The following is a 24,492-nucleotide window of genomic DNA, read 5'->3' on the forward strand; positions in this document are numbered from 1 at the left end:
ATACTGGGTGTTCTGGATGAAATATTTATTTAAAGATATACATCACTTGTAAAAGCAATTTGGAAGAAACCTGCAAAATCATTTCTCAATCAGGGTTTCTCAATCTGTGATCCAGACTGCTGCGTTCCACAGACTTGTTACAGGTGATGCATGGCATCTGGGCCCTCAACCAGGAGGGTGGGTAGTGGAGCAGCCACACCCCCACACAGCATCTGTCCATTTGGTCCACCAAATATTCTCAAAGCATTGCTCCACCAAAACAAAACACCACGTCAGTGGTTTTGGGAGAGGCTTAAACTTGTCAGCCCTTCCCAGAGGTTCTGTGGGTTTCCTGTAGGTGGTCCAGGAGAAGTAAATGAACACTTAAAGGTTGAGAACCACTGCTCTAAACAGTTACAAAAATGTACATCACTATATGGGGAAAAAGAGTTTGCATTTTCACAGAACCTTTCATGCAGTTCGGATTTCTCATTCCAAATATGCTTACAAGATATAATCAACATTCTAACAGATGTATGATAATTTACCACAATTAAGAATGCAGATGCTCAAAATCTGATTCTGAAAATATAATTATTTCTCTCAACATAGAACACTGCCTGACCTCCTGAGAGCTTCCAGCATTTTGTTTTAATTAGTTAAGGTCCTGTCATCAATCTCTTGTTGCCATGCTGGGCAAACTGCAGCAACTCCTCTAAGCTCATGTCATAATTCAAATCTTTTACAACCATTTGAGGGAGCATGTTGGGCGTAGCTTTTAACTTAATAATTTTGAGGCAAAGACAGTTTTCATTTGCCCCTGTACTCCACAGTTTTAAGTTTGGAATCAAGCAATTCACAGGAATTAAAATGCACATTCTAGATTTTATTCAAGGTTATATGTACACATTTTGGTTTGACCATGTAGAAATTACAACACTTTTCAGGGAACCATAATATTTGGGACATAGCAATGGAATGTATTTTAAAGTAGTCATGTTTAGTATTTTGTTTTATTAAAAAATAATTTTATTTAAATTTCATATGCATTAATATCCAAATACAAAAATATCCTTCAGTTTAATATAAACACTCATAATACACAGTACACAATATTTTCCCCATACCTACCAAACCCTCTCCCCTAAATAATGAGTCCGTAGGATAGAAAAAAGGAAGAAAAAAGAATATCTGATTTGAACAAGCTGCAAAAATTAAAATATTTTTGCCTTTAATCCAAAAAAAAATCAGCAATGAGTTGAGAAGGATCGAGGCTCAGGGAATCTTTCATAATGTAATACCTACTATACATAAATATGGGCACCAAATGTTAAAATTATCATTCCTATTTCTGAAATTATAGGTAAATTTTTTCAAGAGGTATGCAGTTACATATTCAGAGGGCCTTTTATTTATTCCAAAATTTGAATCTAATTTACATAAGACTGCTACATTTTTCCTTGCAACTGCCAAAGCAATTTTCACAAATTACGTTTGATATTTATTAAACTTTAATTTTGGCCTAATTCCAGAAAAAAAATCTTTGGATAGTGAGGAAATTTAACTTCTGTAACTCTTACCAAAAATATTGCTAATTCTGTCCAAAAAGGTCTCAATTTTGAGCATGACCAAGTAGTGCGTAAAAAAGTACCTATTTCCTGATTACACCTAAAACATTTATCTGATAAATCAGACTACAACCTATTTAATTTCTGTGGGGTGAGATGTAACTGATGCAAAAAATTATATTGGACTAATCTACATCTAACATTTATTGTACTTATCTTACTATCATGGCACAATTCCAATCAGTTTTTCTCTCCAATAGTAATATTTAAATCAGTTTCCCACCTTTGTCTAGATTTATGAATTTCTTGTTTCCGTACTCCTTTTTGTAATAAAGAATACTTTACTGATATAAACTTCTTAATAAATTTATTAGAAATGAAATTTTCTATTTCACTCCTTTCAGGTAGTAAAATTGTTGGACCCATCTTATCACATAAATATGCCTTCATTTGATAATAACAAAGTATTGTATTATTTTGAATACCATATTAATGTTTTAATTAATCAAGCATCATTAATGTCCTTCCTTCAAAACAATCTACTATTCTTATAATTCCTTTATTAGAGCAATTTAAAAAATATATATTATTTATTGTAAAAGAGATGTTTATTTTGAGTTAATATAATTTTTGGTATTTGATAATTATTGATTCCCATTTCAACATTTATCTTGTTCCCTACATTTAGCAAGTGTCTCACCAACAGTGTCTATATCTCCAATTTATATAATCCCCTTTATATATAAAATCTTCTGGTATAGTCTCCCCTATTTTATCCATCTCTACCTTAATCCATGCTGGTTTTTCTCCCTTCTCAAAAAAAGAGAGAAATCTTAATTGTGTTGCATTGTAGTAGTATTTTTTTTTAAATATGGAAGCTGCAAACCCCTTAATTCAAATTTCCAAGGCAATTTTTCTCATGAGACTCTAGCCATTTTACCCTTCCAAAGAAATTTTCTTACATAAGCATTTAAGTCTTGAAAAAAATTCTGTGGAATAGGTACAAGCAAAGTTTGAAAAAGATATTGTATTCAAGGAAAAATATTCATTTTAATACAATAACTCTACCCAATAAAATTATAGGTAATTCCATACATCTTTTTAAATCTTCTTCTATTTTCTTAAGCACAGAATTACAATTCAATTTAAACACATTTTTTCAATTATTATGTATTTTTATTCCAAAATATTTTATTCCATTTAAAGACCACTTAAATTGAGTATCGCTTTTACATTGTGTAAAATTGTGACCTGAAGTAAGAGGTATAATTTCACTTCTGCCCCAATTTACTTTAAAACCATATACTGATCCATGTTCTTTCAATCTTAAATATAATTCACATACTGAAGTTTCTGGTTGTGTCAAATATATTATCACATCATCTGCAAATAAACTAATCTTGTGCTCTTCTCCACCAACTCTAAATCGGATCAAATCAAATTCACCAAAGATTTAATTGCCAAAATAAATAAAGCTGGTGATAATGAACATCAGAGCCCAAGAGACTTCATTAATGGGTTGTTGTTTACAAAAGGATATCTGATGAAAGAGCTTAGGCTCATGTGGTTTTCCAAGCAGAGAGAGTGTCAACCAGGCTGTTTCTCAGAGAGAGGGGAGGGGGGGGGGAGAAAAGAGAGAGGGAGAGAGAGAGAGCGAGTGAACTGGGACTGGAACAGGGCAAGCTGGCAAGCTTGTGGAAAACCCCATTTGGAAGACAGGTTGTGAGTTCTTAGTTCAGCCTGGTCAAAGCCATCATGATCCATACAAGAGGAGACGACTGGCTGCCTAATGTTTCACATGAAATAAGTGAAACAAAAATTAACTCTGTGGTGACCTGAAAGAAAAGGATCATCATCTGGAAAACCTGATGGGGCAAGTTTCTTCGGCAAGACACTGACATGGCCGATTAAAAGGAATCCATTGTGGGTGACCTGGAAAACAAATCTCTCTCTGAAAACCGACAAGAACCTTCCTGAGCGGTAACCATTTACCTTTCAAGAACCAAAGCCTGGTAAAATTCGTAAATGTTAAATTCTGTGCACAGTACAGGGTACACAATCATTTATCTGGAACCATTGGGGGACAGTGTGTTCTGAAATTTGGATTTTTCCAGATTTTGGAAAGCACACCTGAATTGTGCTGCCGTATTCACCCCACCTCCTTCCAATCGCCCGGCAGCCTCCCCCAACCTCCGGAAGTCTTCCACAACCACTGGTCCCTCGGCCGCCTGGCAGTCTCTCCCGACCCCTGGCCGCCCGGCAGTCTCCCCCGACCACTGGTTCCCCGCCCGCCAGTCCCTCGGCCGCCCTGCAGTCTCCCTCAGCCACCCGGATGCCTCCCCTGACCGCTGGTCCCTCGGCTGCCTCCCCCGACCGCCGGTCCCTCAGCCGCCTGGCCGCCTCCCCCGACCGCTGGTCCCTCGGCGGTCTCCCCTGACCGCAGTCCCTCGGCTTTTTCCCCTGACCGCCCGCCTGTCTCCCCCGCTGCCTGCCCCGACCGCCGGTCCCCACTTGCCAGATTTTGGAGCTTTCTGGATTTTAGATGTCTGGATAAAGGATCATGTACCTGTATAAGAATTTCCTGCAACTAGTGAACTTGGAGGAATGAGAAGTGAGATTGGACTGTGAATCAAAGAACTTTTCTGAACTTACACACACATGCACATGCACTTAGAATTAGAAGGGGGTTCAGTTAGGTTAGTTAAGTCTATAGTGATAAGTTAAAGTGTGATTCTATTTTCATGTTTAAAGATAATTAAAAGCAATTTTTGTTTAAGTAACTATTTGTCTTGGTGCTGGGTTTTGGGGTCCTCTGGGCTTGAAACAATACTCATCAATCTCGTTACGTTGTCGTGGATTTTCTATTTGTTTTAAACAAATCCAGTATTGTCCATATTTATTAATTTCAGTAAAAATTTTGAAAATTTTTGCAATTATTTTAGAATCCGTATTTAACAAAGATATAGGTCGACGTGAACATGGACTTGAAGGATTTCTATTTTTTAAAAATTACTGTTAATTTCTGAGTTAATACTTCCATAAACCAAGGAATTAATAAAATCCCCCCCCCCCACACACACACACAAAGTATTCTTCACCAAATTGAATTCTTTTCTTCAATAACTCAAAACTAATATCAAGATATAAGAAAATCTTGTTTCCATTAAATTATAATAGACCTTTTCTTTCTTTGCCTTGTTTTGCTGCTATTTCAAATTTTTTTTCTCTCACTTGATAATGAAGAAACTTCACCAAATTAGGTCGTGGCCTCTGTCAGGTGATGGTCTTAGGGGTCTGTGCACTCCTTCTACCTCTATATCCCCTTGAAACTGATCTTGACCAAATGTATCTGGAATCCAACTTTGCAGAAAAAAAAATGTCATTTTGTCCCCTTCATCTCCTTCCTTAAGACCAACAATTTTAATATTGTTTCTTCTGCTGACATTTTCTAAAGAGTCCTCTTTTCCACATAATTATATATTGACAATAGCCATTGCATGTGTTGAATTTTCCATTCTATCTTGGACCATTTGAACTTCAAATTCTATAGTTTTAACTCTTTCTTCCACTTCAAATCTTTTTTGAGAAGTATTGACTATGTTATAAATTTTATCAGTTTTATCATTCATTTTTTATTATCAATTATGGCTTGCTTGAGCTCCTTCAAAATTATCAAAGTTTCTGTTCTCATCTTATGGACATTGAAAGGAATTCTAGGTTTTAGTACCTGCTTCAGCCTCTTCTTCTGTTTCCACTTCTTCTTGTCCATCTTCATTGCAGGTTCCACTGGAAAAAAAAATCTTGGAAAGGTAATATTTCAAACACCTTCCTCCGTGATTCCTTCATGTTGTTGCACACTGCACGACTTCTCGCGCACGCGCAGCGACTCAACCGCATCTTCTTTGATTCTCCATTTCTCCAACTCTGCAGTTCCTTGCACATCCATGTTTGGAGCTCTTGGTTGCCTGGGAGAAGTCTTCAATACAGCTCCTGGTCCTATCTGCAAGATAAGCCTTTCTTGTTGATCTTGCTGCTTCTTTTGTTGTGTTCCAGACTGGCCAGCGACATTTTTTATCATTTTTTTGGGCGACATTACTAGGTTGTTGCCTGTCTGATAGTTTTTAAATATTTAATTAGAATCTCGTCACTTTTTTCCCCCTTTTTAAAATAACTTTTCTCCAAGAGAGCCAGATTCCTTCGACCTAACTCTATGTCTTTACGTGATGTTCCCTCAAGTTCAGTACTTTGTTGCACATCCCTTGCATGCAATGACTGCTTGAAGTCGGTGATCACAGACATCACAGATGCTGGGTATCATCTCTCTGCTGATGCTCTGCCAGGCCTCTACTACAGCCACCATCAGCTCCCTCTTGTTTTAGGGGCTTTCCCCCTTACGTTTTCTCTTCAGCATATGGAAGGAATTCTCATTTGGATTTAGATCGGGTGATGGACTTGGCCATTCAAGAATTTTCCAGTCTTTATCTTTGAAAAACTCCTTTATTGCTTCAACAGTCTGTTTGATATCATTGTCTTGCTGTAGGCCCAGCACCACCCAATGAGTTTGGAGGCATTTGCTCGAACTTGAGCAAATGTTTCCATACACCTCAGAATTAATTTTGCTCCTGCCATCAACAATTACATCATCGATGAAGATAAGCACACCAGTACCAGTACATGGCTAGGCCATAACACCCCCACCACCATGTTTCACACGTGAGGTAGTATGCTTTGGATCTTAGGCAGTTCCTTTACACCTCCACACTTTGCTTTTGCCATCACTCTGTCCACAAGATTTTTTTGCAGGCTCTTTTAAATATTTTTTTAGGCAAAATGTAATGTGGCCATCCCATTTCTGTGGTGAACTAATAATTTGCATCTTGCAGTGTAGCCTCTGTATTTCTATTCATGAAGACTTCTGTGGACAGGAGTCATAGACACATCCACACCTGCCTCCTGAAGCGCGTTTATGATCTGTCGGATTGATGTTTGGGGATTTTTCTTCATTTTACTAGGATGTTGCTATGTCTTCAGGATTTGAGTTACAGGGAAAGATTAAACAGGTTAGGACTTTATTCCTTGGAGTGAAGACGAATGAGGGGAGATTTGATAGAGGTTTACAAAATTATGAGGGGTACAGACAGAGTAAGTGCGAGTAGGCTCTTTCCACTTAGATTAGGAGAGATAAATACAAGAGGACATGGTTTTAGGGTGAAAGGTTTAGGAGGAACTTCTTCACTCAGAGACTGGTGGGAGTGTGGAATGAGCTGCCATCTGATTTGGGAAATATGGGCTCACTCTAAAGTTTTAAGAATAAAATTGGATAGATGCATGGATAGGAGAGGTCTGGAGGGTTATGGAATGGGCGCAGGTCAGTGGGTCTAGCGGAATGATGTTTTGACACAGACTAGAAGGGCTGAGTGGCCTGTTTTCTGTGCTGTAGTGTTCTATGGTTTTATGATGAGAATTCTTCTGTCATCAGCAGTGGAGATCTTCTTGGTCTACCAATCCCTTTGTGATTACTGAGCTCACCAGTATTCATTCTTCTTAATGATGTTCCAAACAGCTGGTTTTAGTTATCCTCAGGTTTAGGCAATGTCTCTTACTGTTTTATTCTTATTTTTCAGCCTCATAACTCTTTGACTTTCTGGTCCTCATGTTGAAAAATGGCAACCACAGATTCCAAAGGTGATCAAAAGTTTAGAAACAAGCCCAGCTCTCTTATACCTGCGCCAATGAAGCAATTAAACATACCCGAGTACTCGCAAACACCTGTGAAGCCAGATGTCCCAAACATTATAGTGCCGTGAAATGGGGGAACTGTATATAAAAAGTGTTGTAATTTCTATATGGTTAATCCAAAATGTATATGAATAACCTTAAATAAAATCTGGAATGCGCGCTTTAATTACATGTGACTTGTTTATTACAAATTTAAAATGTGGAGCACAGGGGCAAATAAAGGAAAAAAAATGTCTATCCTGGATATTATGGAGGAGAGCATACCTAGGTGTGTCGTCTTAATCTCAAGATGCTGCTCTATTCCCCACATACTCAACACTCTAAAAAATTCAGCTCAAGCATGATCCATAAATTCACCGACAACGCCACCATTTTTGGCCAAATGACAGGAAAAGATGAGTCAGAATACAAGATGGAGATCAAGAATCTGGCTGGGTGGTTCCAGAACAACAATTTTGGACTCAGTGCCATCAAGACTAAAGTGTTTAGGAAATTAAGGGAGCACAGATCTGTCCATGTTGGTGGGACAGCGGTGAAGAAATGTTAGTACCTTCAAGTTCTTAGGAGTCCACATATCGGAGGACATCTGGTGCCAGCACATCAAGGCAACCATGAAGAAGGCACGCTGATGCCTCTGCTTTCCAAGTCTGAAGATACTTGGCACTTTATCAAATGTTCAGACCTCTACAGGTGTACTGTGGGAAGTGTACAGACTGGTTGCACCAGGATCTGCCTCAGCCTTCCAAGTCTGAGGATACTTGGTACTTTGTCAAATGTTCAGACCTCTACAGGTGTACTGTGGGAAGTGTACAGATTGGTTGCACCAGGACCTGCCTCTGCTTTCCAAATCTGAGGATACTTGACATTTTGTCAAATCCTCAGACTTTGACAGGTATACTGTGGGAAGTGTACAGACTGGATGCACCAGGACCTCCTTTGGTAATTTCTGCCAAAGCTGCAGAAAGCAGTAAACATGGCCAAGTCCATCAATGGCCCCAACCTTCCATTGACTGAATACATCTGTGTAAGGCGCTGCCTCAGGAAGGCAGCCAACAGCATAAAAGACCCCTTCATCCTGGTCACATAAGCTTCTCTCTACTACCTTTGGAAAGAAGGTTCAGAAGCATGAAGTCCAGATCCTCTTGGTTCAGGAAGTCCGTCCCCACCCCCCCCACCAACTGCTGTAAAGTTCTGAATCGTAACTTTAGTATCCTAATAAGAAAGTGCCCTAACACAACAAAAAGGCTTGTTTGCACGATTGAAATATTACAATATTTTTATTACACTAACTGTAATAGTGATTATTCATGATCTATCTTTTATATTTATTATGTCTATCTGTACTGGGGTAATTTAAGGTATACCAATGCAGTTTATTTTTACAAAATGCATCAGATTGGCTGCAGCAAGAATTTCAATGTACATGTACATGATACTTGTGTGTATGACAATAAACATCATCACTGCCCTCATAACCATAAACACATGAGCCGTAGAAGATATGGATAATTACACAAAAGCTGGAAATAAAGCTGTTGCTGCCCAAAGTAAAGTCTGTTTGACTTGTTGGAAAGAAATTTCTCTTTGAAAATTGACATTCAAATTATTTATCACCACTGCCACTTTCATTGCCTCTTTTTCTGCAAAGAGGAATATTTAGTTGTCATAACCATGAACCTAGATTGTTTTCAAATAGTTTTAATTGAATATTTCAGCCAAATTAAAAGTAATTTCATTATTATCTGCTTCCATCTACTCAGTAACAGATCTCCACCAAGTCTTTTCCCTGGTTAAGTGCTCATCATTCAATTCCTTCTGGCCAAGAGTCTCAACACCAAGATGAAAGTGGATTCATTTCTATCTTTCTTTGTGTTGCCTGAATTCTTTTAGTATTCTCCAGCATTTGTAATCCCAAATCAAAAAGGCCATCTTGACAAATATATATGTCAGAGTTCAGTTCAAAGTTTATCAGAAACATTGAGGCTTAGCATTAGATGCTCTCCCTTGTGTACAATACTTTGCGTACTCCAGTAGAAGATTGTTCAAATGGTTATACACAGTGAAGCCTACCTGCACGACCTCAGTTCCTTCTATTATCTTCCTGTAGTACGAGACAGAGGGACAATGCAGAATATCATTTGCACTTCCTGCCACAATGTACGATCTCTCCGGATAAGCTAAATCCCAGAACCTGTGAGAATATTAGTGCCGTTAAATCAACAGTTAACAGTAGTTTATTCTATTTCAGAGGCTACAATGGTACTGATACAAAAGTGATCTTTTCAGGATCTGTCTGTTGAAGTAACTTGTTTGTTTCACTAACTCAGTAGGGGATGGAGGGAGTATTTCCATGATCTAGCTATAACTTCAGAACACCTTTTCATAATTTGTCCTCAATGAAATCCTTCTGAAGTGTAATACAAGTTGCATGATGGGGGGCGTGGCAAGATGGCGGAGAGTCTAGACGTGCAATCTCGACCTCTCTGGCCAGGCTTCTAAATACCCATTTTTTAACCCTTTGTGTCCAAATTTAAATTTTTTAAATTTTAGTTTAAAGTATTAAGGAATTATTATGGCCACTCATGGTAAAAAGACTAAATCTCAAGTTCAAAAGAAAATATATTTTTGAAGTGCTGAAGATCTGGGGCCTAGACGACTTGAAACAGCCCTAGGCTCAATTTCTTCATTGCCTAAATCCCAGGGATCACCTGTGGAGGCTGAAAAGGAAATGCATCAGGCAGCATTACAAAATCTGAAGAAATTGATTTTCTTCGCAAATGGATGAAGAAGACAACAAGATGTGGGGGGAGACCAGCGGCGACTCCCTGAAGAAGTCGGGATGCCGTCGTTGGGAGTCCAGACCCACAGTAAATATTTTAAAATGCCTTTTGTTGAATTGCAGCAGGAGCTGCAGTTACCTTGTTCTGCCACCATGTCAGAGAGAGCAGAGCTGAGATTTACGGATTCACAATGTATGCAATTAAATGCAGTTATTCAACCTATGTTGACATCTCTAATGAATGAGATGGTTCAAATGAATGCTGGTATAAGTTCAGAATTAAATATGGTTAAGACATGTGTGGATGCATCTTATGAAGAATTTAAAAAATGTCAGACTGCTTTTTTGGACTGTAAACAAATGACTTCTAAAAGAAAGTGTTGAAGGTGGAAAAATCAGTCATAGAATTAGGAGATCGTGAGAAGGAGCTAGAAAGAAAAATAGATTATTTGGAAAATCAAAGCAGAAGGAATAATGTGAAAATTGTTGGTTTGCCAGAAGGTATAGAAGGACAAGACCTTCTTCGTTTCTTTAGACTGGATTCTGCAAATATTAGGGCAAGAATATTTCTCTGGGGGATTGGCACTGGAAAGAGCCCATAGAGCTTTAAGAAGAATACCCTCAGCTAGTCAACCCCCGAGACCGGTAATAATTCGATGTCTGAGTTATTTGGATAGAGAAGCAATACTTTGACTTGCAGTACAAAATGCGAGATGACAAACCCCATTATTGATTCAAAATAGTCATCTTTTTTTATCCTGATCTGAGTCAAGATGTCATTCAACGTCGACTTAATCCAGTTAAAGAAGTTTTGTGGCGTAAAGGTTATAAGTCTACTTTTCGTTACCCTGCAGTGTTGAAGGTCTTTTACAGAGACTATCAATTTCGGTGTTTTGAAAATGATTGTGAAGCAATGATTTTTGCTGACTCATTGCCGGATATAAGAGGACAAAGACATAGCCCACCATTATCTCCTAAAGAAAAAATTGGTAGTTCTGGAAATGGAAGAAATGGCAGAAATGGGAAAAATGGGAATGGAAAGAGTCCACCTCCTTCCGAAATGGGATCTTCGAGATTGGAGTCTTTTGGATGAAAAGAATAATTTTCTTATTTTATTTTTTCTTTTGTTATTATGATACTTGGATGTTACTGATTGTTTGGCTGGGAGGGGGAGATTTGCGCTACTTTACTAGTCATCAGCCACTGGTGGGTGATCCACACCCAATTTTTGTTTAGGAGATTACTACCTTTTGGTAGTTTTTTTTGGGGGGGGGGGGGGTTTAAGTTTTTTTAAAATCTTTTTTAACTTTTTAAATTTTTTTAACTTTTTTCTTATTTTTTAATTTGTGATTTTTTTTAAATTGGAGGGCCTATATATGTTGATTTGAGTTTTTATATAAAGATATTATTGGTATTTAGAAATAATAGTAGATATGTCGAAGTTGAAGTTTGCTATTTTTAATATTCGAGGATTAAATAGTACAATTAAACGTAAGCGAGTCTTGGCGTATATTAAGAAAATGAAAATTGATATTGCCTTTTTATAAGAAACACATTTGAATGTGAAGGAAAGTATGAAATTAAAGAGGGACTGGGTTGGGCATGTATATTCTTCTTCATTTAATTCTAGGGCTAAAGGTGTAGCAATTTTGATACATAAAAATTTATCTTTTGAATTACAATCAATGGAGGAAAAGGCAGGATGTATTCTTAAATTGAATTGTAAGATTTTTAGTGAATTTTGGACTTTACTTAATATTTATGCTCCAAATGCAGATGATGAAGCATTTATTTCGGATGCATTTTTATGTTTGGGTCAAGCTAATGATAATATTTTAGTTGGTGGTGATTTTAATTGTGTTTTGGAACCTTTATTAGATAAATCTCCGAAGAAAGTTAAAAAATCCAAGATGGCAATCCAGGTCCAAGCGTTGATGAAAGATCTTAATTTAGTAGATATTTGGAGACGTCTTAATCCGACAGAGAAAGATTTTTCCTTTTATTCATCTAGACATGAATCGTTTTCAAGGGTTAACTTCTTTTTAGTATCAGCACATTTACAAGGGAAAATACAAGCAGAATATAAAAGTAGGGTGATTTCAGATCATTCTCTGTTATATTTTAAATATGAAATTTCTGAGAAAATTCAAATAGCATATCATTAGATATTTAATACAATGTTGTTAAAAAATACAGAATTTATTGATTTTTTGAAAAAAACAAATTAATTTTTTTTAAAGAAAATTCCAAATCTGTTCAAAGTAGGTTTGTATTATGGGATGCTATGAAAGCCTATTGAGAGGACAAATAATTAGTTACACTTCTAAAATAAAAAAAGAATCAATTAAATCAGAGTCTTGAATTAGAGAAACAAATCGATGAGTTAGAAAAGGAATTTCTGAAAGATGCTACAGAAGATCAGAAAATAGAATCATCTAGGCTGAAATTGAAATATAATACCTTCCAATCTTATCAATTTGAATGTGTGATTAATAGGACTAAACAACAGTATTACGAATGGGGAGAGAAAGCACACAAGGTATTGGCGTGGCAATTAAAGAAAGAACAGATATCGAGGACTATTAATGCTGTTAGACGGAATTCTCTTATTACTTATAAACCTCGTGAGATTAATGATGAATTTTATTCATTTTATAAAAAGTTATATACATCTGAAGGAAAACAGGAAACTGGATCGATTGATTTTTTAAAAAAAATCACAGTTGAATTTACCGATATTAGAGGATGGAGATATACAGGAGTTAGAAGAACCATTTACTGATTTGGAAATTAAAATGGCTATGCTGGAAATGCCAAATGGTAATTCGCCTGGTGATGATGGATTTTTGGTTTAAATTTATAAAATTTTTTATGATGATTTATCTACAGTGTTTGGGGATGTATTACGTCAAGTTGGAGAATATTATGATTTACCTGAGTCTTGTTCTAGTGCTTTAATTACAGTAATTCCTAAAAAAGATAGAGATCCTTTGAAGGTATCTTCATATAGACCAATTTCGTTGTTAAATGAAGATTATAAAATAGCTAAAGTATTAGCGAATAGATTGGCTAAATTTTTACCAAAGTTGATACATATTGATCAAACAGGTTTTATAAAGAATAGATATGCTCCAGATAATATTTTGCGAGTGATTAGTTTGATTAATAGATTTCGACAATCTTTAGATCATCCGATGGTGATATCCTTAGATGCAGAAAAAGCATTTGATAGAGTTTTTTTTAAACTTTATTTATTCGTTCAAAAAAACAAATAATATGACATATACAGCAATTAAACATGAACATAACCTTCAGCCAACTCTCAAGGAGAACCATAAAAAAAGAAAAAAGAACAGTAAAAAGAAGAATTAAATATACATATTAAAATCTAATCAATATAAATTGAAATGTAAATATTCCGAGTATAACAGCCACATATTAATAAAAAAATTATAATTATCATGCAAAACATATGTATTTTTTTCCATTATTAAACAATATTTCATCTCATTATGCCATCTATTAATATCAATCATATTTGTATCTTTCCACGTACCAGCAATACATTTTTTCGCTAAGGATAAAGCTAAATATACAAAAGCAAGCTGGAATTTATCTAACCCCAAGCCTTTCAGAGGTTGCAAACTACCCAATAAATATACTATTGGATCTAAAACTATTTTAATCTTATACAGATATTCTAAAAACAATTGAATTTTCTTCCAAAAAGATTGTAAATGTATACATAACCAAACAGCATGAAAAAAGGTTCCAACTGTATCACCACATCTAAAACACAAATCTTATTCATTAAAACCATATTTTTTTAATTTTTCAGGTGTCAAATATAATTGATGTAAAAAATTGTAATTAATCATTGCATAACATGCATTTATCAATCTAGTTACACTATCATAACCTTTGATAGAGTTGAATGGAATTTTTTGTTTAAAGTTTTGGAGAAATTTAAGTTTGGTCCTTCTTTTATTGGTTGGATTAAGGCTCTATATAGTAAACAGGTAGCTAGAGATTTGGCGAATGGTTTGATTTCAGAATCTTTTACGTCAACTCGATCAACTCATCAAGGTTGTCTTTTATTACCAGCTTTGTTTGTGTTAGTGATTGAACCTTTAGCACAGTTGATAAGACAAAATACACAGATATAAGGTATGAAAGTTTTAGATGAGGAGTATAAAATTAATTTATTTGCTGATGATGTATTGGTGCATTTAACAAACCCAGCTCAGTCACTTTTGCACTTGAAGGAGTGTTTAATACAATATGGATGTCTTTCTGGATATAAAGTTAATTGGGAAAAAAGTGAAGGACATTATTCAGTTTATAAGAATATTATTAATTTGAAATGGACTGATCGAATTAAATATCTGGGTATAATTTTGAATGTTAATTATCAATCTTTATACAAATTAAATTATGCTCTGTTAATGAAAAAAATTAAAACTGATTTGATTAAATGGAAAGATTTACCTATTAATTTAATGGGAAGGATAAATACAATCAAGATGAATATCTTTCCACGTATACAATTTTTGTTTCAATCTATTACTTGATATATATTTTTTTCGAGATTTAAATAAAATGGTTAGGGAGTTTTTAATGGAGGGGTAAATTTTCGAGAGTAGCTTTGAATAAATTAACTTGGAAATATGAGTTAGGGAGATTACGTTTACCACATTTTCAAAATTATTATGAGGCAGCCCAACTTAAACTTCTTAGTTCATTGATGGATTTGGTACGGCCTCCTAGTTGGGCTAAAACTGAGATGGCAAGTATTTCTGAATTTGAAATACATCAATTTTTGTTTAGGTGGAATATGAATTTGTTACAACAATATAATGTGCCTATACTAAAACATTTAATGAAGTTATGGATAAAGAAAAATAAATTGATAGGTTCTAGGGGTAAATTATTGGCTTTGGCTCCATTGTATAATGATCAACTTATTTCTTTTTCAATACATAATCAAAGTTTATTGCATTGGAGATTTAAAGGTGTGAAAAATTTGGGAGATTGTTTTAAAGAGGGTAGGTTTTTAATCTTTTAATCAGATGAAGGAAGATTTTGGTATTGATAGGAATTCTTTATTTCTTTATAATCAAATTCGATCTTTGGTAAAATATATGTTTGGTAGAGATATGATTTTACCTAAAATGACTAAATTTGAGAATTCTCTTATGAAGGTACCAGAGAAGGATTATATTTCATCTATGTATCAAATATTACAGGATGGTATGGATAAAAAGGGTTGGGATAGATCTAAAATTAAATGGGAAGCGGATATTGGTTTTATTTTTTCTGAAGAGGATTGGTTAGATATTTGTTATGATAGTGTAACTAGATTGATAAATGCACGTTATGCAATGATTAATTACAATTTTTTACATCAATTATATTTGACACCTGAAAAATTAAAAAAAATATGGTTTTAATGAATCAGATTTGTGTTTTAGATGTGGTGATACGGTTGGAACTTTTTTTCATGCTGTTTGGTTATGTATAGATATACAATATTTTTGGAAGAAAATTCAATTGTTTTTAGAATATCTGTATAAGATTAAAATAGTTTTAGATCCAACAGTATATTTATTGGGTAGTTTGCAACCTCTGAAAGGCTTGGGATTAGATAAGTTTCAGCTTGCTTTTGTATATTTCGCTTTATGCATAGCGAAAAAATGTATTGCTAGTATGTGAAAAGATACAAATATAATTGATATTAATAGATGGCATAATGAGATGAAATATTGTTTAATAATGGAAAAAATTATGTATGTTTTGAATGATAATTATAATTTTTTAAATTAAGTGGTGGTTATACTCAGAATACTTACATTTCAATTGATATTGATTAGATTTTAATATGTATATTTAACTTTTTTAATATTCTTTCTTTTTTCTTTTTTTATGGCTCTCCTTCAGAGAGTTGGCTGGGGGGGATTTTTTCTTTTTATATCTATATATAGATATAAAAAAATGTTCATGTTTAATTGCTGTATATGTCATATATTATTTGTTTTCTGAACGAATAAATAAAGTTTTTTTTTAAAAAGTTGCATGATGGCAACACAAAACATCATTATTCAGTAAAACCCCTGGTATTCGGCACCTACAGGAACTGGTAGATGCTGGATAATTGTATTTTCCAGTTGCTTGAGACTTATTCTTACTATGCAAAACTAATACACCTGAATTAAGAATACAGTTTAAAAGACAAAAATACAAAATTGTACTTGCACTGAACAAAATTAACTTGCATGAGTATAAACCTTAAAGCATTTTAGTTTATATTCAGTCATATTCTTTGAAAACATTTAACTGTCAATACATCTGCAGGTTCCTCCCCCTCCACAGAGCTGCCCGAAAGATAAACAATAACATTATACCCCCACCAAGTTTACAGATAAAGCCTCTGACCAGAGCAATTCTTATTAAGCAGGGATAAGGAGACACTTTATTAGAGACACTTCACACATTTTATTCAAACAGCTGCTACGAGAAAAGTACGACCAAGACCCTCCACTGGCAGAATATTTGTACCCATCTTCACCAAAGGTTTATGTGTTACTTCAGAGAACATTTACTTTTACAATTTTAAACTTGTGTATTTTTAGCCTATCATTTCATTCTTATTTATTTTAATATTTTTGTATATATTTTCCTCAATTTTTTTTGCTGGCAGCTTTAATTCCAAATACCAGTGATTTTACTTTCTACAGAAATGACCCGGTGTGTGAATAATTTTATAAAACGTATATATTGATTGAGGGGTTATTTAACTTGTTGCCAAAGGAGGCTCTGGAAGCGAGGTCATTGGGTGTATTTAAGCCAGAGATTGACAGGTATCTGATGAGTCAGGACGAGCAGACTCGATGGGACTACTTCTGCTCCTATCTTAATGTTGATCAATACATTTACTTACTTCAAAATAATACTTTATGCTTTATGTTCCAAAAGGCTAGATTTGGACACAGCACTCATTTTATACTCAAATCCCTGATAACCTAAACGTTGCTACCTCTGAAGTCATAAGCTTTGTTGAATTAGTTTTGAGCTGACTCAGAAAGCACTGCCGTTGATGTTTCCTGCGCAGAAAAGCAAGATCTGCTGTGCATCATGCCAACCAGCATTTTCTGAGAGAAGCAGGCACATATGTTCGTCTATAAGTTGATTCGGTTGTGAAATTGTGCTGTTGTGATGAAGTAGCTAAATACCATCCTCAGCTCAAAAATGACTCAAGAAGTAGTGCTGATGTTGGTTAATGGTGGCGTTAAGAAAAATAGGCTGTTGAAATGCCATCCTAATAACAGCAAAATTATTATTGCTAATTGTTATCAGTAAATTACCCAGTAACTTCAAGGTGATTTGGAGAATCCTCTATACTGGAGTAGAAATATAATATGGATGAATATCAGCAAAGTAATCAACAAGATTCTACATTGTAGGCTGCTCTTAAAAGGTTAGATCGCAGGGATCCAAGGAGAGATAGAAAGTTGGGTTCATGGATGACAGCAGAGCGTGATGGTGGAAGGTTTGGAGGTCTGTAACTTGTGACATGCCTCACGGCTCTGTGCTGGGCCCACTGCTGTTTGCAAAACAAACACTGCATAAGTAAAGTTTCTGGTATTGCAGAGAGTGAACAGTTGTCAAAAATTACAGAAGCATCTTGATCGGTTGGGCATGTGGAAAGAGGAATTTAATACAGGGAAATGTGAGGCGTTGCATTTTTGGAGGTCAATATGGGTAGGACCTACACAGTGTGTGGAAGGGATCTGGGGAGAATTGTAAAGCAGTGGTATCTCGGAGACAAGGTACAAATTACTGAGAAAGTGGTGTCACAGGGAGGTAGGCTTTTGGTACATTTAAATCTTATTTAATATTTTTTTTTAAATTAAATTTAGACATACAGCATGGTAACAGGTCATTTCAGCCCACGTGCCGCCCAATTTTCTCCCGATTAACCTACACTCCTGGTACGTTTTGTACGGTGAGAGGATACAGGAGACCTTGGAGAAAACCCAAGCAGACACAGGAAGAATGTACAAACTCCTTATGACAGTGCAGGATTCGAACCCTGGTCCCGATTGGAGGAGCTCTAAAGGCATTGCACTAACCACTTCATCAGTAGAGTATAGAAGTTGGGAGGTTATGTTGCAGTTGTGCAAGACCACATTACTCGTAGGTCATGAAGTGTCCATAGGAGATCAAGATACATAACCAGTAAAGATAGATAACTGATGTTTTGGGCCTGAGCTATTCTTCACAGACTTCCTTTTGGAGTATTGTGATAATCAAACCGTAGAGGCTGCAGAGAAGATTTAAAAAGATGTCACCAGAACCCAGGGGACAGAGCTACAGGGAGAGGTTGAGCAGGCTGGGGCTTTATTCCTTGGAGCACAGGAGGATGAGGGGTGAAATCAAGAGAGGAATAGATAGTATGAATGGACAGAGTCTTTTGCCCAGAGTAGAACAATCAGCAAACAGAGGGCATTAAGGTGATGGGAAGAAATTTAATAGAAACTGGAGGGATAACTTTTTTTTATGCACAGTGCCTCATGGTGTGGAACAAGCTGCCGCAGGAGAGAGTCAATACAGGTTCTTGCAAAGTTTGAGGAACATTTGGACAGATACCTGGACAGGTTTAGAGGAATATGGGCCAAATGTAGACATGTGAAACTGGTATACAGTAGGGGAGACAAGTTGCTGCGAAGGGCCCATTTCCATGCTGTACAACTCTATGACTCTAAACAATACTTTCTTTAGACAATAATTACAACACTGGAAATCCCAGTGGCTTTGTCATGGAATTACATGGAAAGAGAACAAATGAACAAAGTGAACCGAGAGCTTTATAGTTCATCAATCAAGATGGCCAGCTGGAACACATTTATACGCTCGATAGGTACAGGCGAATGAAGTCTTACCCTTTCACCTCTGCTATTTGTCAACCTGGTTTCATGAAAAACACAAAATGATGTCTAGTGTTCATAGGACTATTGCAGTTGGGATTGCTTTACCTAGGTAGACTAGTGAGGAGTGAATTTTATCCAATAAACCAGAAAATAGTTTTATGGAATAACAATTCAAAAGTTGGACATTCTTCCAATGGAATAAACTTCATCACAAGCATAAGATATGCCAAGAAATGTTTTAAAAGTTACATTAAGATTTCCAAAATATAACATTGTATTTATTATGTAATAATTCTGTTAGAAAACTTAAAACTTTCCAGCCATTTAAATTAATGGAGTAAACACAATTATGCAGACTGAATGACAGATCTAATATGTGCATCTATACTCTAACTATCAAAAATACTGCTTTAGACAAAGCTAAATAACCTGTTCTTCACCCCTATTTTAAATCAAAAATCTTCAAGAGTATATAATACCTTATTCTCATGTCCGACCCAGCTGTTAGCAATAGTGGATTTCCATCTGCTGGACTGCAGTAGATTCCGTGAACACTATGTACTGAAGGCTAAAATACAAATAGTCAATTAAACCTGGAACTGATCTTGGTTACCAACACAAAGCAATAATTTAGTATCTTTATAATATAATCTCAAGTGAAAGCCAGAAGCATTCTTCATAGTAAAGGAATCCCAAAATGAGCAGATAATACTCTGAAATCTATAATTTCATAAGGCAGGCAGCATGGTTTTATGTAAGTTTACGAACCAGGAGTGGAGTGGAAGTGATTCCTATTTGACCCTGGGGAGCTGCTGAAGAAGGGGACTTGAAGGAGAACAGGTGGATGTACTGTCATTAGATTTTTACAGACCAATTTTAAGATGCTCTAGGAGGTTGTTGCATATGTGAGGGATTTTTTGTTGGAAATAACGTATCAGCAAGGATAGGAGAATTTGTTCATGGGCAGAAAGGAAGCACAACAAACAAATCATTTTCATTTAGTACCTTGCTGGGCGGCACAAGAAGAAATAAGAACGTAAGAAATAGGAGCAGGAGTCAGCCATCCAGTCCGTCGAGCCTGCTTTGCCATTCATTGAGATCATGGGTGATCTGTTCATAGGCTCATCTCCATTACCTGACTTTTCCCCATGTAAAAAATCTATCCACCTTTGTCTTAAATATATTTACTGAGGTACCCTCCACTGCATCAAAGGGCAGCAAGTTCCATAGATACACCACCCGCTGGGAAAAGCAGCTGTTCTTCCTCATCTCCCTCCTATATCCTAGCTATGACCCTTTGTTGTAGTCTCCCCACCAATGGGAACATCTTATCTACCACTATTTTTATATAATTTTATATATACATCTATGAGATCCCGTCTCATTCTTTTAAATTCCAGTGAGTACTGTTACGAGTCCAGAGGACCCCAAAACCCAGCAGCAATAGATATTCACCAAGACAAATGGTTACTTAAACAAAAGTTGCTTTTAATTATCTTTAAACATGAAAACAGAATCACACTTCAACTTATCACTATTGACTTAACTAACCTAACTTAACCACCCCCCCTTCTAATTCTAAGCGCACATGTTTGTAATGTGTGTGTAAGTTCAGGAAAGTTCTCTGATTCACCATCCAATCTCACTTCTCACTCCTCCAAGTTCACTGGTTGCAGGCAATTCTTATACTGTGCACAGAATTTAACATTTATAAAGCTCACCAGGCTTTGGAGCTTGTCAGTTTTCAAAGAGATTCATTGTATACTGACACCCAAGGCTGATTCATTTTTTAAATCAGCTACTTCAGTGTCTTGCTGAAGAAACTTGCCCCATCAGGGTTCTCCAGATGATAACCTCTTTCTGTCAGGTCACCACAGTGTTCCTTTTTGTTTCTCTTGTTCCAAGTGAAACATTAGACAGCCAGTCCTCTCCTCTTGCAGGAGGTCTTTGACCAGGCTGAATGAAGCACTCACAACCCATCTTCCCAATGGGGTTTTCCACAAGCTTGCCAGCTTGTCCTTTTCCAGTCCCAGCTGCTGACTGTAAAACTGCAGAACTGATCTCTGTGTCTCTCTCTTTCTCTCACACTCAAACAGAGAGAAAGCCTATTACTCTCTCTGCTTGCAAAACCACATGACCCTCCTAGAATAGCAAGTTCCACTCCAGACAGAATGCGGTTTCGACAAGTTCTTTCGTCTGTTGCCTTTTTGAAAACAACAATCCATGAGTGAAGTCTCTTGAGCACTCTCCAAAGATTTTGCAAAGACTGTTGGACCCAATGTGTCTAGCATGTGCAGAGCTCCAGTATTTTTAAAAAAAGATCTGTTTCAAAGTGTTTGTATGTGACCTACACTAAAACCCTGCCCTAATTTATCTCCCAAAAACATATCAATATTCTGTCACAGTACAGACCTAGACGACCCAATCTCTCCTCTCCAGGCCAACTCCTTCATCTCTGGAATCAATGTGGTGAACCTCCTCTGCACCACCTCCAAAACCAGTCCATCCTTCCTCAAGTAAGAAGACCAGAACTGCACGCAGTTCTCCAGATGCGGTCTCACCGGTACCTTGTACAGCTGCAGCAATGAAGGCCAACATTCTATTTCCCTTCTTGATAGCCTGTTGAACATGCAAACCAAGTTTTTGCGATTCATGCACAAATTCAGGACCTTCTGCACAGCATGCTGCATCTTCCATTTTTTTCTTTCCAAAGTGGATAACCTCGCATTTGCCAACAGTGCCATCCATCTGCCAGACCCTTGCCCACTCACTTACCTGTCTATAACTCTGCATACTATAACCATATAACTCTTTACGCTGCGGAAACAGGCCACGTCAGCCCTTCAAGTCTGCACCGGTTCACTTGAACAACTCCACTAGCTCCTCCCTCCCGCTCTCCGCCCATAACCCTCCAACCCCCTCACCTCCATGTTCGCATCCAACCTTTTCTTAAATGACAGAAAGGACCCTGCTGTAACTATCTATTTTGGAAGACCATTCCATTCTGCCACCACTCGCTGAGTGAAAAAGCATCCTCTAATATTTCACTAAAGTTTTTCCCCCTTAACTCATGCCCTCTTGTTCCAACCTCCCCTGCCCTCAGGAGAAAGAGTCTGTTTATATCTAGTCTATCTATTCCTTTCATAATTTTAAATACATCTATCAAGTCCCCTCTCGGTCATCTACATTCCAATGAATAAAGTCCCAGTTTCCTTAATCTCTCCCTGTAATCCAGATGCTATAAGCCAGGCAACATCCTTGTAAACCTTCTCTGCACCCTCTTCTTGATACCCACATGGACCACGACATCTGGATCTTCCCCCTCCCACTGCAAATTCCTCTGCAGGTCAGGGAACATATCTCGAAGCCGCCCACCAGGCAGGCAACACAGCCTTCGGGATGCTGCATCCCTGCGACAGAGAACTTTGTCTCTTCCTCTAACAATACAATTCCCTATTGAGTGTCTTCCTGAACCAAGATGCCAGTTAGGTTGCTCATCCTTCCTTCAGCTCCCTCTCTTATCCAAATAATATTCTGTCTCAATATAAATTATCAGTGATTGGACAATGGTGGTTTACAATTTGCACTGATGACCTGGATCAAGGGATCAACTGTAATATACTTTGATCCCAAAATCAGATCAGATATGATTGGCTTATTCTACAACCAATTCCTACGTGCTTATTTAATAATAACAAAAATTAGTTTATTGTCATATACATTGTACAACACACATATGCAACAAAATACTTGATTGCCTTCTTCTAAGGCTCCTCTGAATCAAAGGGGATTCCACTCCTGTCCTGTTTCATAACACCAAACGGACTCAGCCAAATAAAATTAAGGTTTGCTGAGTGTACATCATCACCTGCTTAGCAATGGACTCCACCACTTTCATGCAAATGTTTTCTCACCTTCATCTTCTTCCCACTTCACTGACACATTAACCTACATTTTACATTCAAGTCTCCAGAATGAAGCTTGACACAATCTTCTGACTCAGAGGCAGGGATTCCATGAGGCTTAGATCCCAATGACTTTAAGCAGAACATTTTCTGAGCATTGAAGGGAGGGTTTCAAACCTGCATTTCAGAGAGAGGCGGAGCACTGCTGGCCCAAAGGGTGAATCGCCGATCTCCAGTTTCCATGTCCCACATTGAAACTTCATTATTTCCCTGCACAGCTGAAGAGGGATGTCAAAATAAATGTTCAAAAAGTGTTATGCTTACTATTGTAATACCACTAAATGTTGCATGACTATTGCAATTGTTTGTCCACTCGGCTTGGAATTTTGCAACAAGCCTGAAAGTAAACAGTGAAGTAACTTAGAAAAATCTAACTTCAAAGTTTTTTTTTAAACCGTGCTTAATCAACATTACCTAACTGGCAGACTTTAAACTGCAAAGCAAGAAAATATTGGTAGCATTATTATTTTTTTGAGATGGCACTGTGAATCTGATAGATGATCTAACTCAAAATACTCTAAATTGTACCATTTTCCACTCTGTGTGAAGTTCTTCCTTTATTAATATTCTAGCGTGGTGTGCGAGCACACAGTAGAAGTAGTGGAGCTGGGGGAGGTTGATGAGAGAATGTTGTCTTTGAACTTTTATTATTCTACTATACATATCCATCAACATTCATTTAGCAAAATCTAAATAGAAACGGAGCAGAAGAGAAATGTTCTTCCTGAACTCGGACATTTTGATTGTCACCAACTTGAAAACATTGTATATTCCCAGCTGCAGCTCATTTGTAAAATGAGCACCAATTCACTACAGCATTGTCAGTTTTACGTTGTGGAAGAATATTTTCTCTGGTTCTTAAGTGTTGTAGCTCCCGAATTAACATTAAGCTTATGAAGGATTATACTTAAGCATACCATTAGTTTTCCACTCCTACCAAATACTGAAGCTGCTCTGGTTAAAGCAAAGCCAATCTCTCCCTCCTTGCATTTGCCCATACATCTCTACCCATTGCACACACCATCCTCTTCCATAGCCTGCCCGTCCTCATTCAATTAGATGGGATTGGTCTCCTCCTCTCCCCCACCTTTTTAATTTTTTTTAAAACTTATCCTCTCTTAATGCACTGACATGGTACTCAGGTGTTCTCCAAAAATCTATCTTCAGCCCTTTCTTATCACTCATTCAGCTGATCCCCATCAACAGCATCACCCGAAGACAGGTGTCAGTTTTATCTTGTGCATGTTTTAGAAACAGAAAAATTGTATACAGGCCCCTTGGCCCACAAGATGTGTCAAAACATGTCCCTGCCTTAGAAATTACTAGGCTTACCTAGAGCCCTCTATTTTTCTAAGCTCCATGTACCTATTCAAAAGTCTCGTATCAACCTCCACCACCATTACCGGCAGCCCATTTTACACACCCTTAACTCTACCCCTGACATGTTCTCTGTACATACTCCCCAGCACCTTAAACCCTGTGTCCTCTTGTAGCAACCATTACAGGCCTGGGGAAAAGCCTCTGCCTATCAACAT

The 24,492-nt window shown here is 36.8% G+C and overlaps 1 protein-coding gene across 3 annotated transcripts in view; it reads right to left on the minus strand.

Moving 5' to 3' along the window:
- The window catches only part of pik3r4 (phosphoinositide-3-kinase, regulatory subunit 4), a 98,630-nt gene that overhangs the window by 1,549 nt on the left and 72,589 nt on the right, over nt 1–24,492 (minus strand). For all 3 annotated transcript variants that reach the window (XM_069906799.1, XM_069906782.1, XM_069906791.1), the window contains exons 16-18: nt 23,075–23,175; nt 19,472–19,560; nt 9,357–9,477 (exon numbers count right to left, since the gene is read on the minus strand). In XM_069906799.1, the coding sequence (XP_069762900.1) occupies nt 9,357–9,477; nt 19,472–19,560; nt 23,075–23,175 (311 nt within the window). The remainder of the gene's footprint in view (nt 1–9,356; nt 9,478–19,471; nt 19,561–23,074; nt 23,176–24,492) is intronic.

This window comes from Narcine bancroftii, chromosome 1 (genome assembly GCF_036971445.1).
Source record: "Narcine bancroftii isolate sNarBan1 chromosome 1, sNarBan1.hap1, whole genome shotgun sequence".
In the NCBI taxonomy this organism is placed as follows: domain Eukaryota; kingdom Metazoa; phylum Chordata; class Chondrichthyes; order Torpediniformes; family Narcinidae; genus Narcine; species Narcine bancroftii.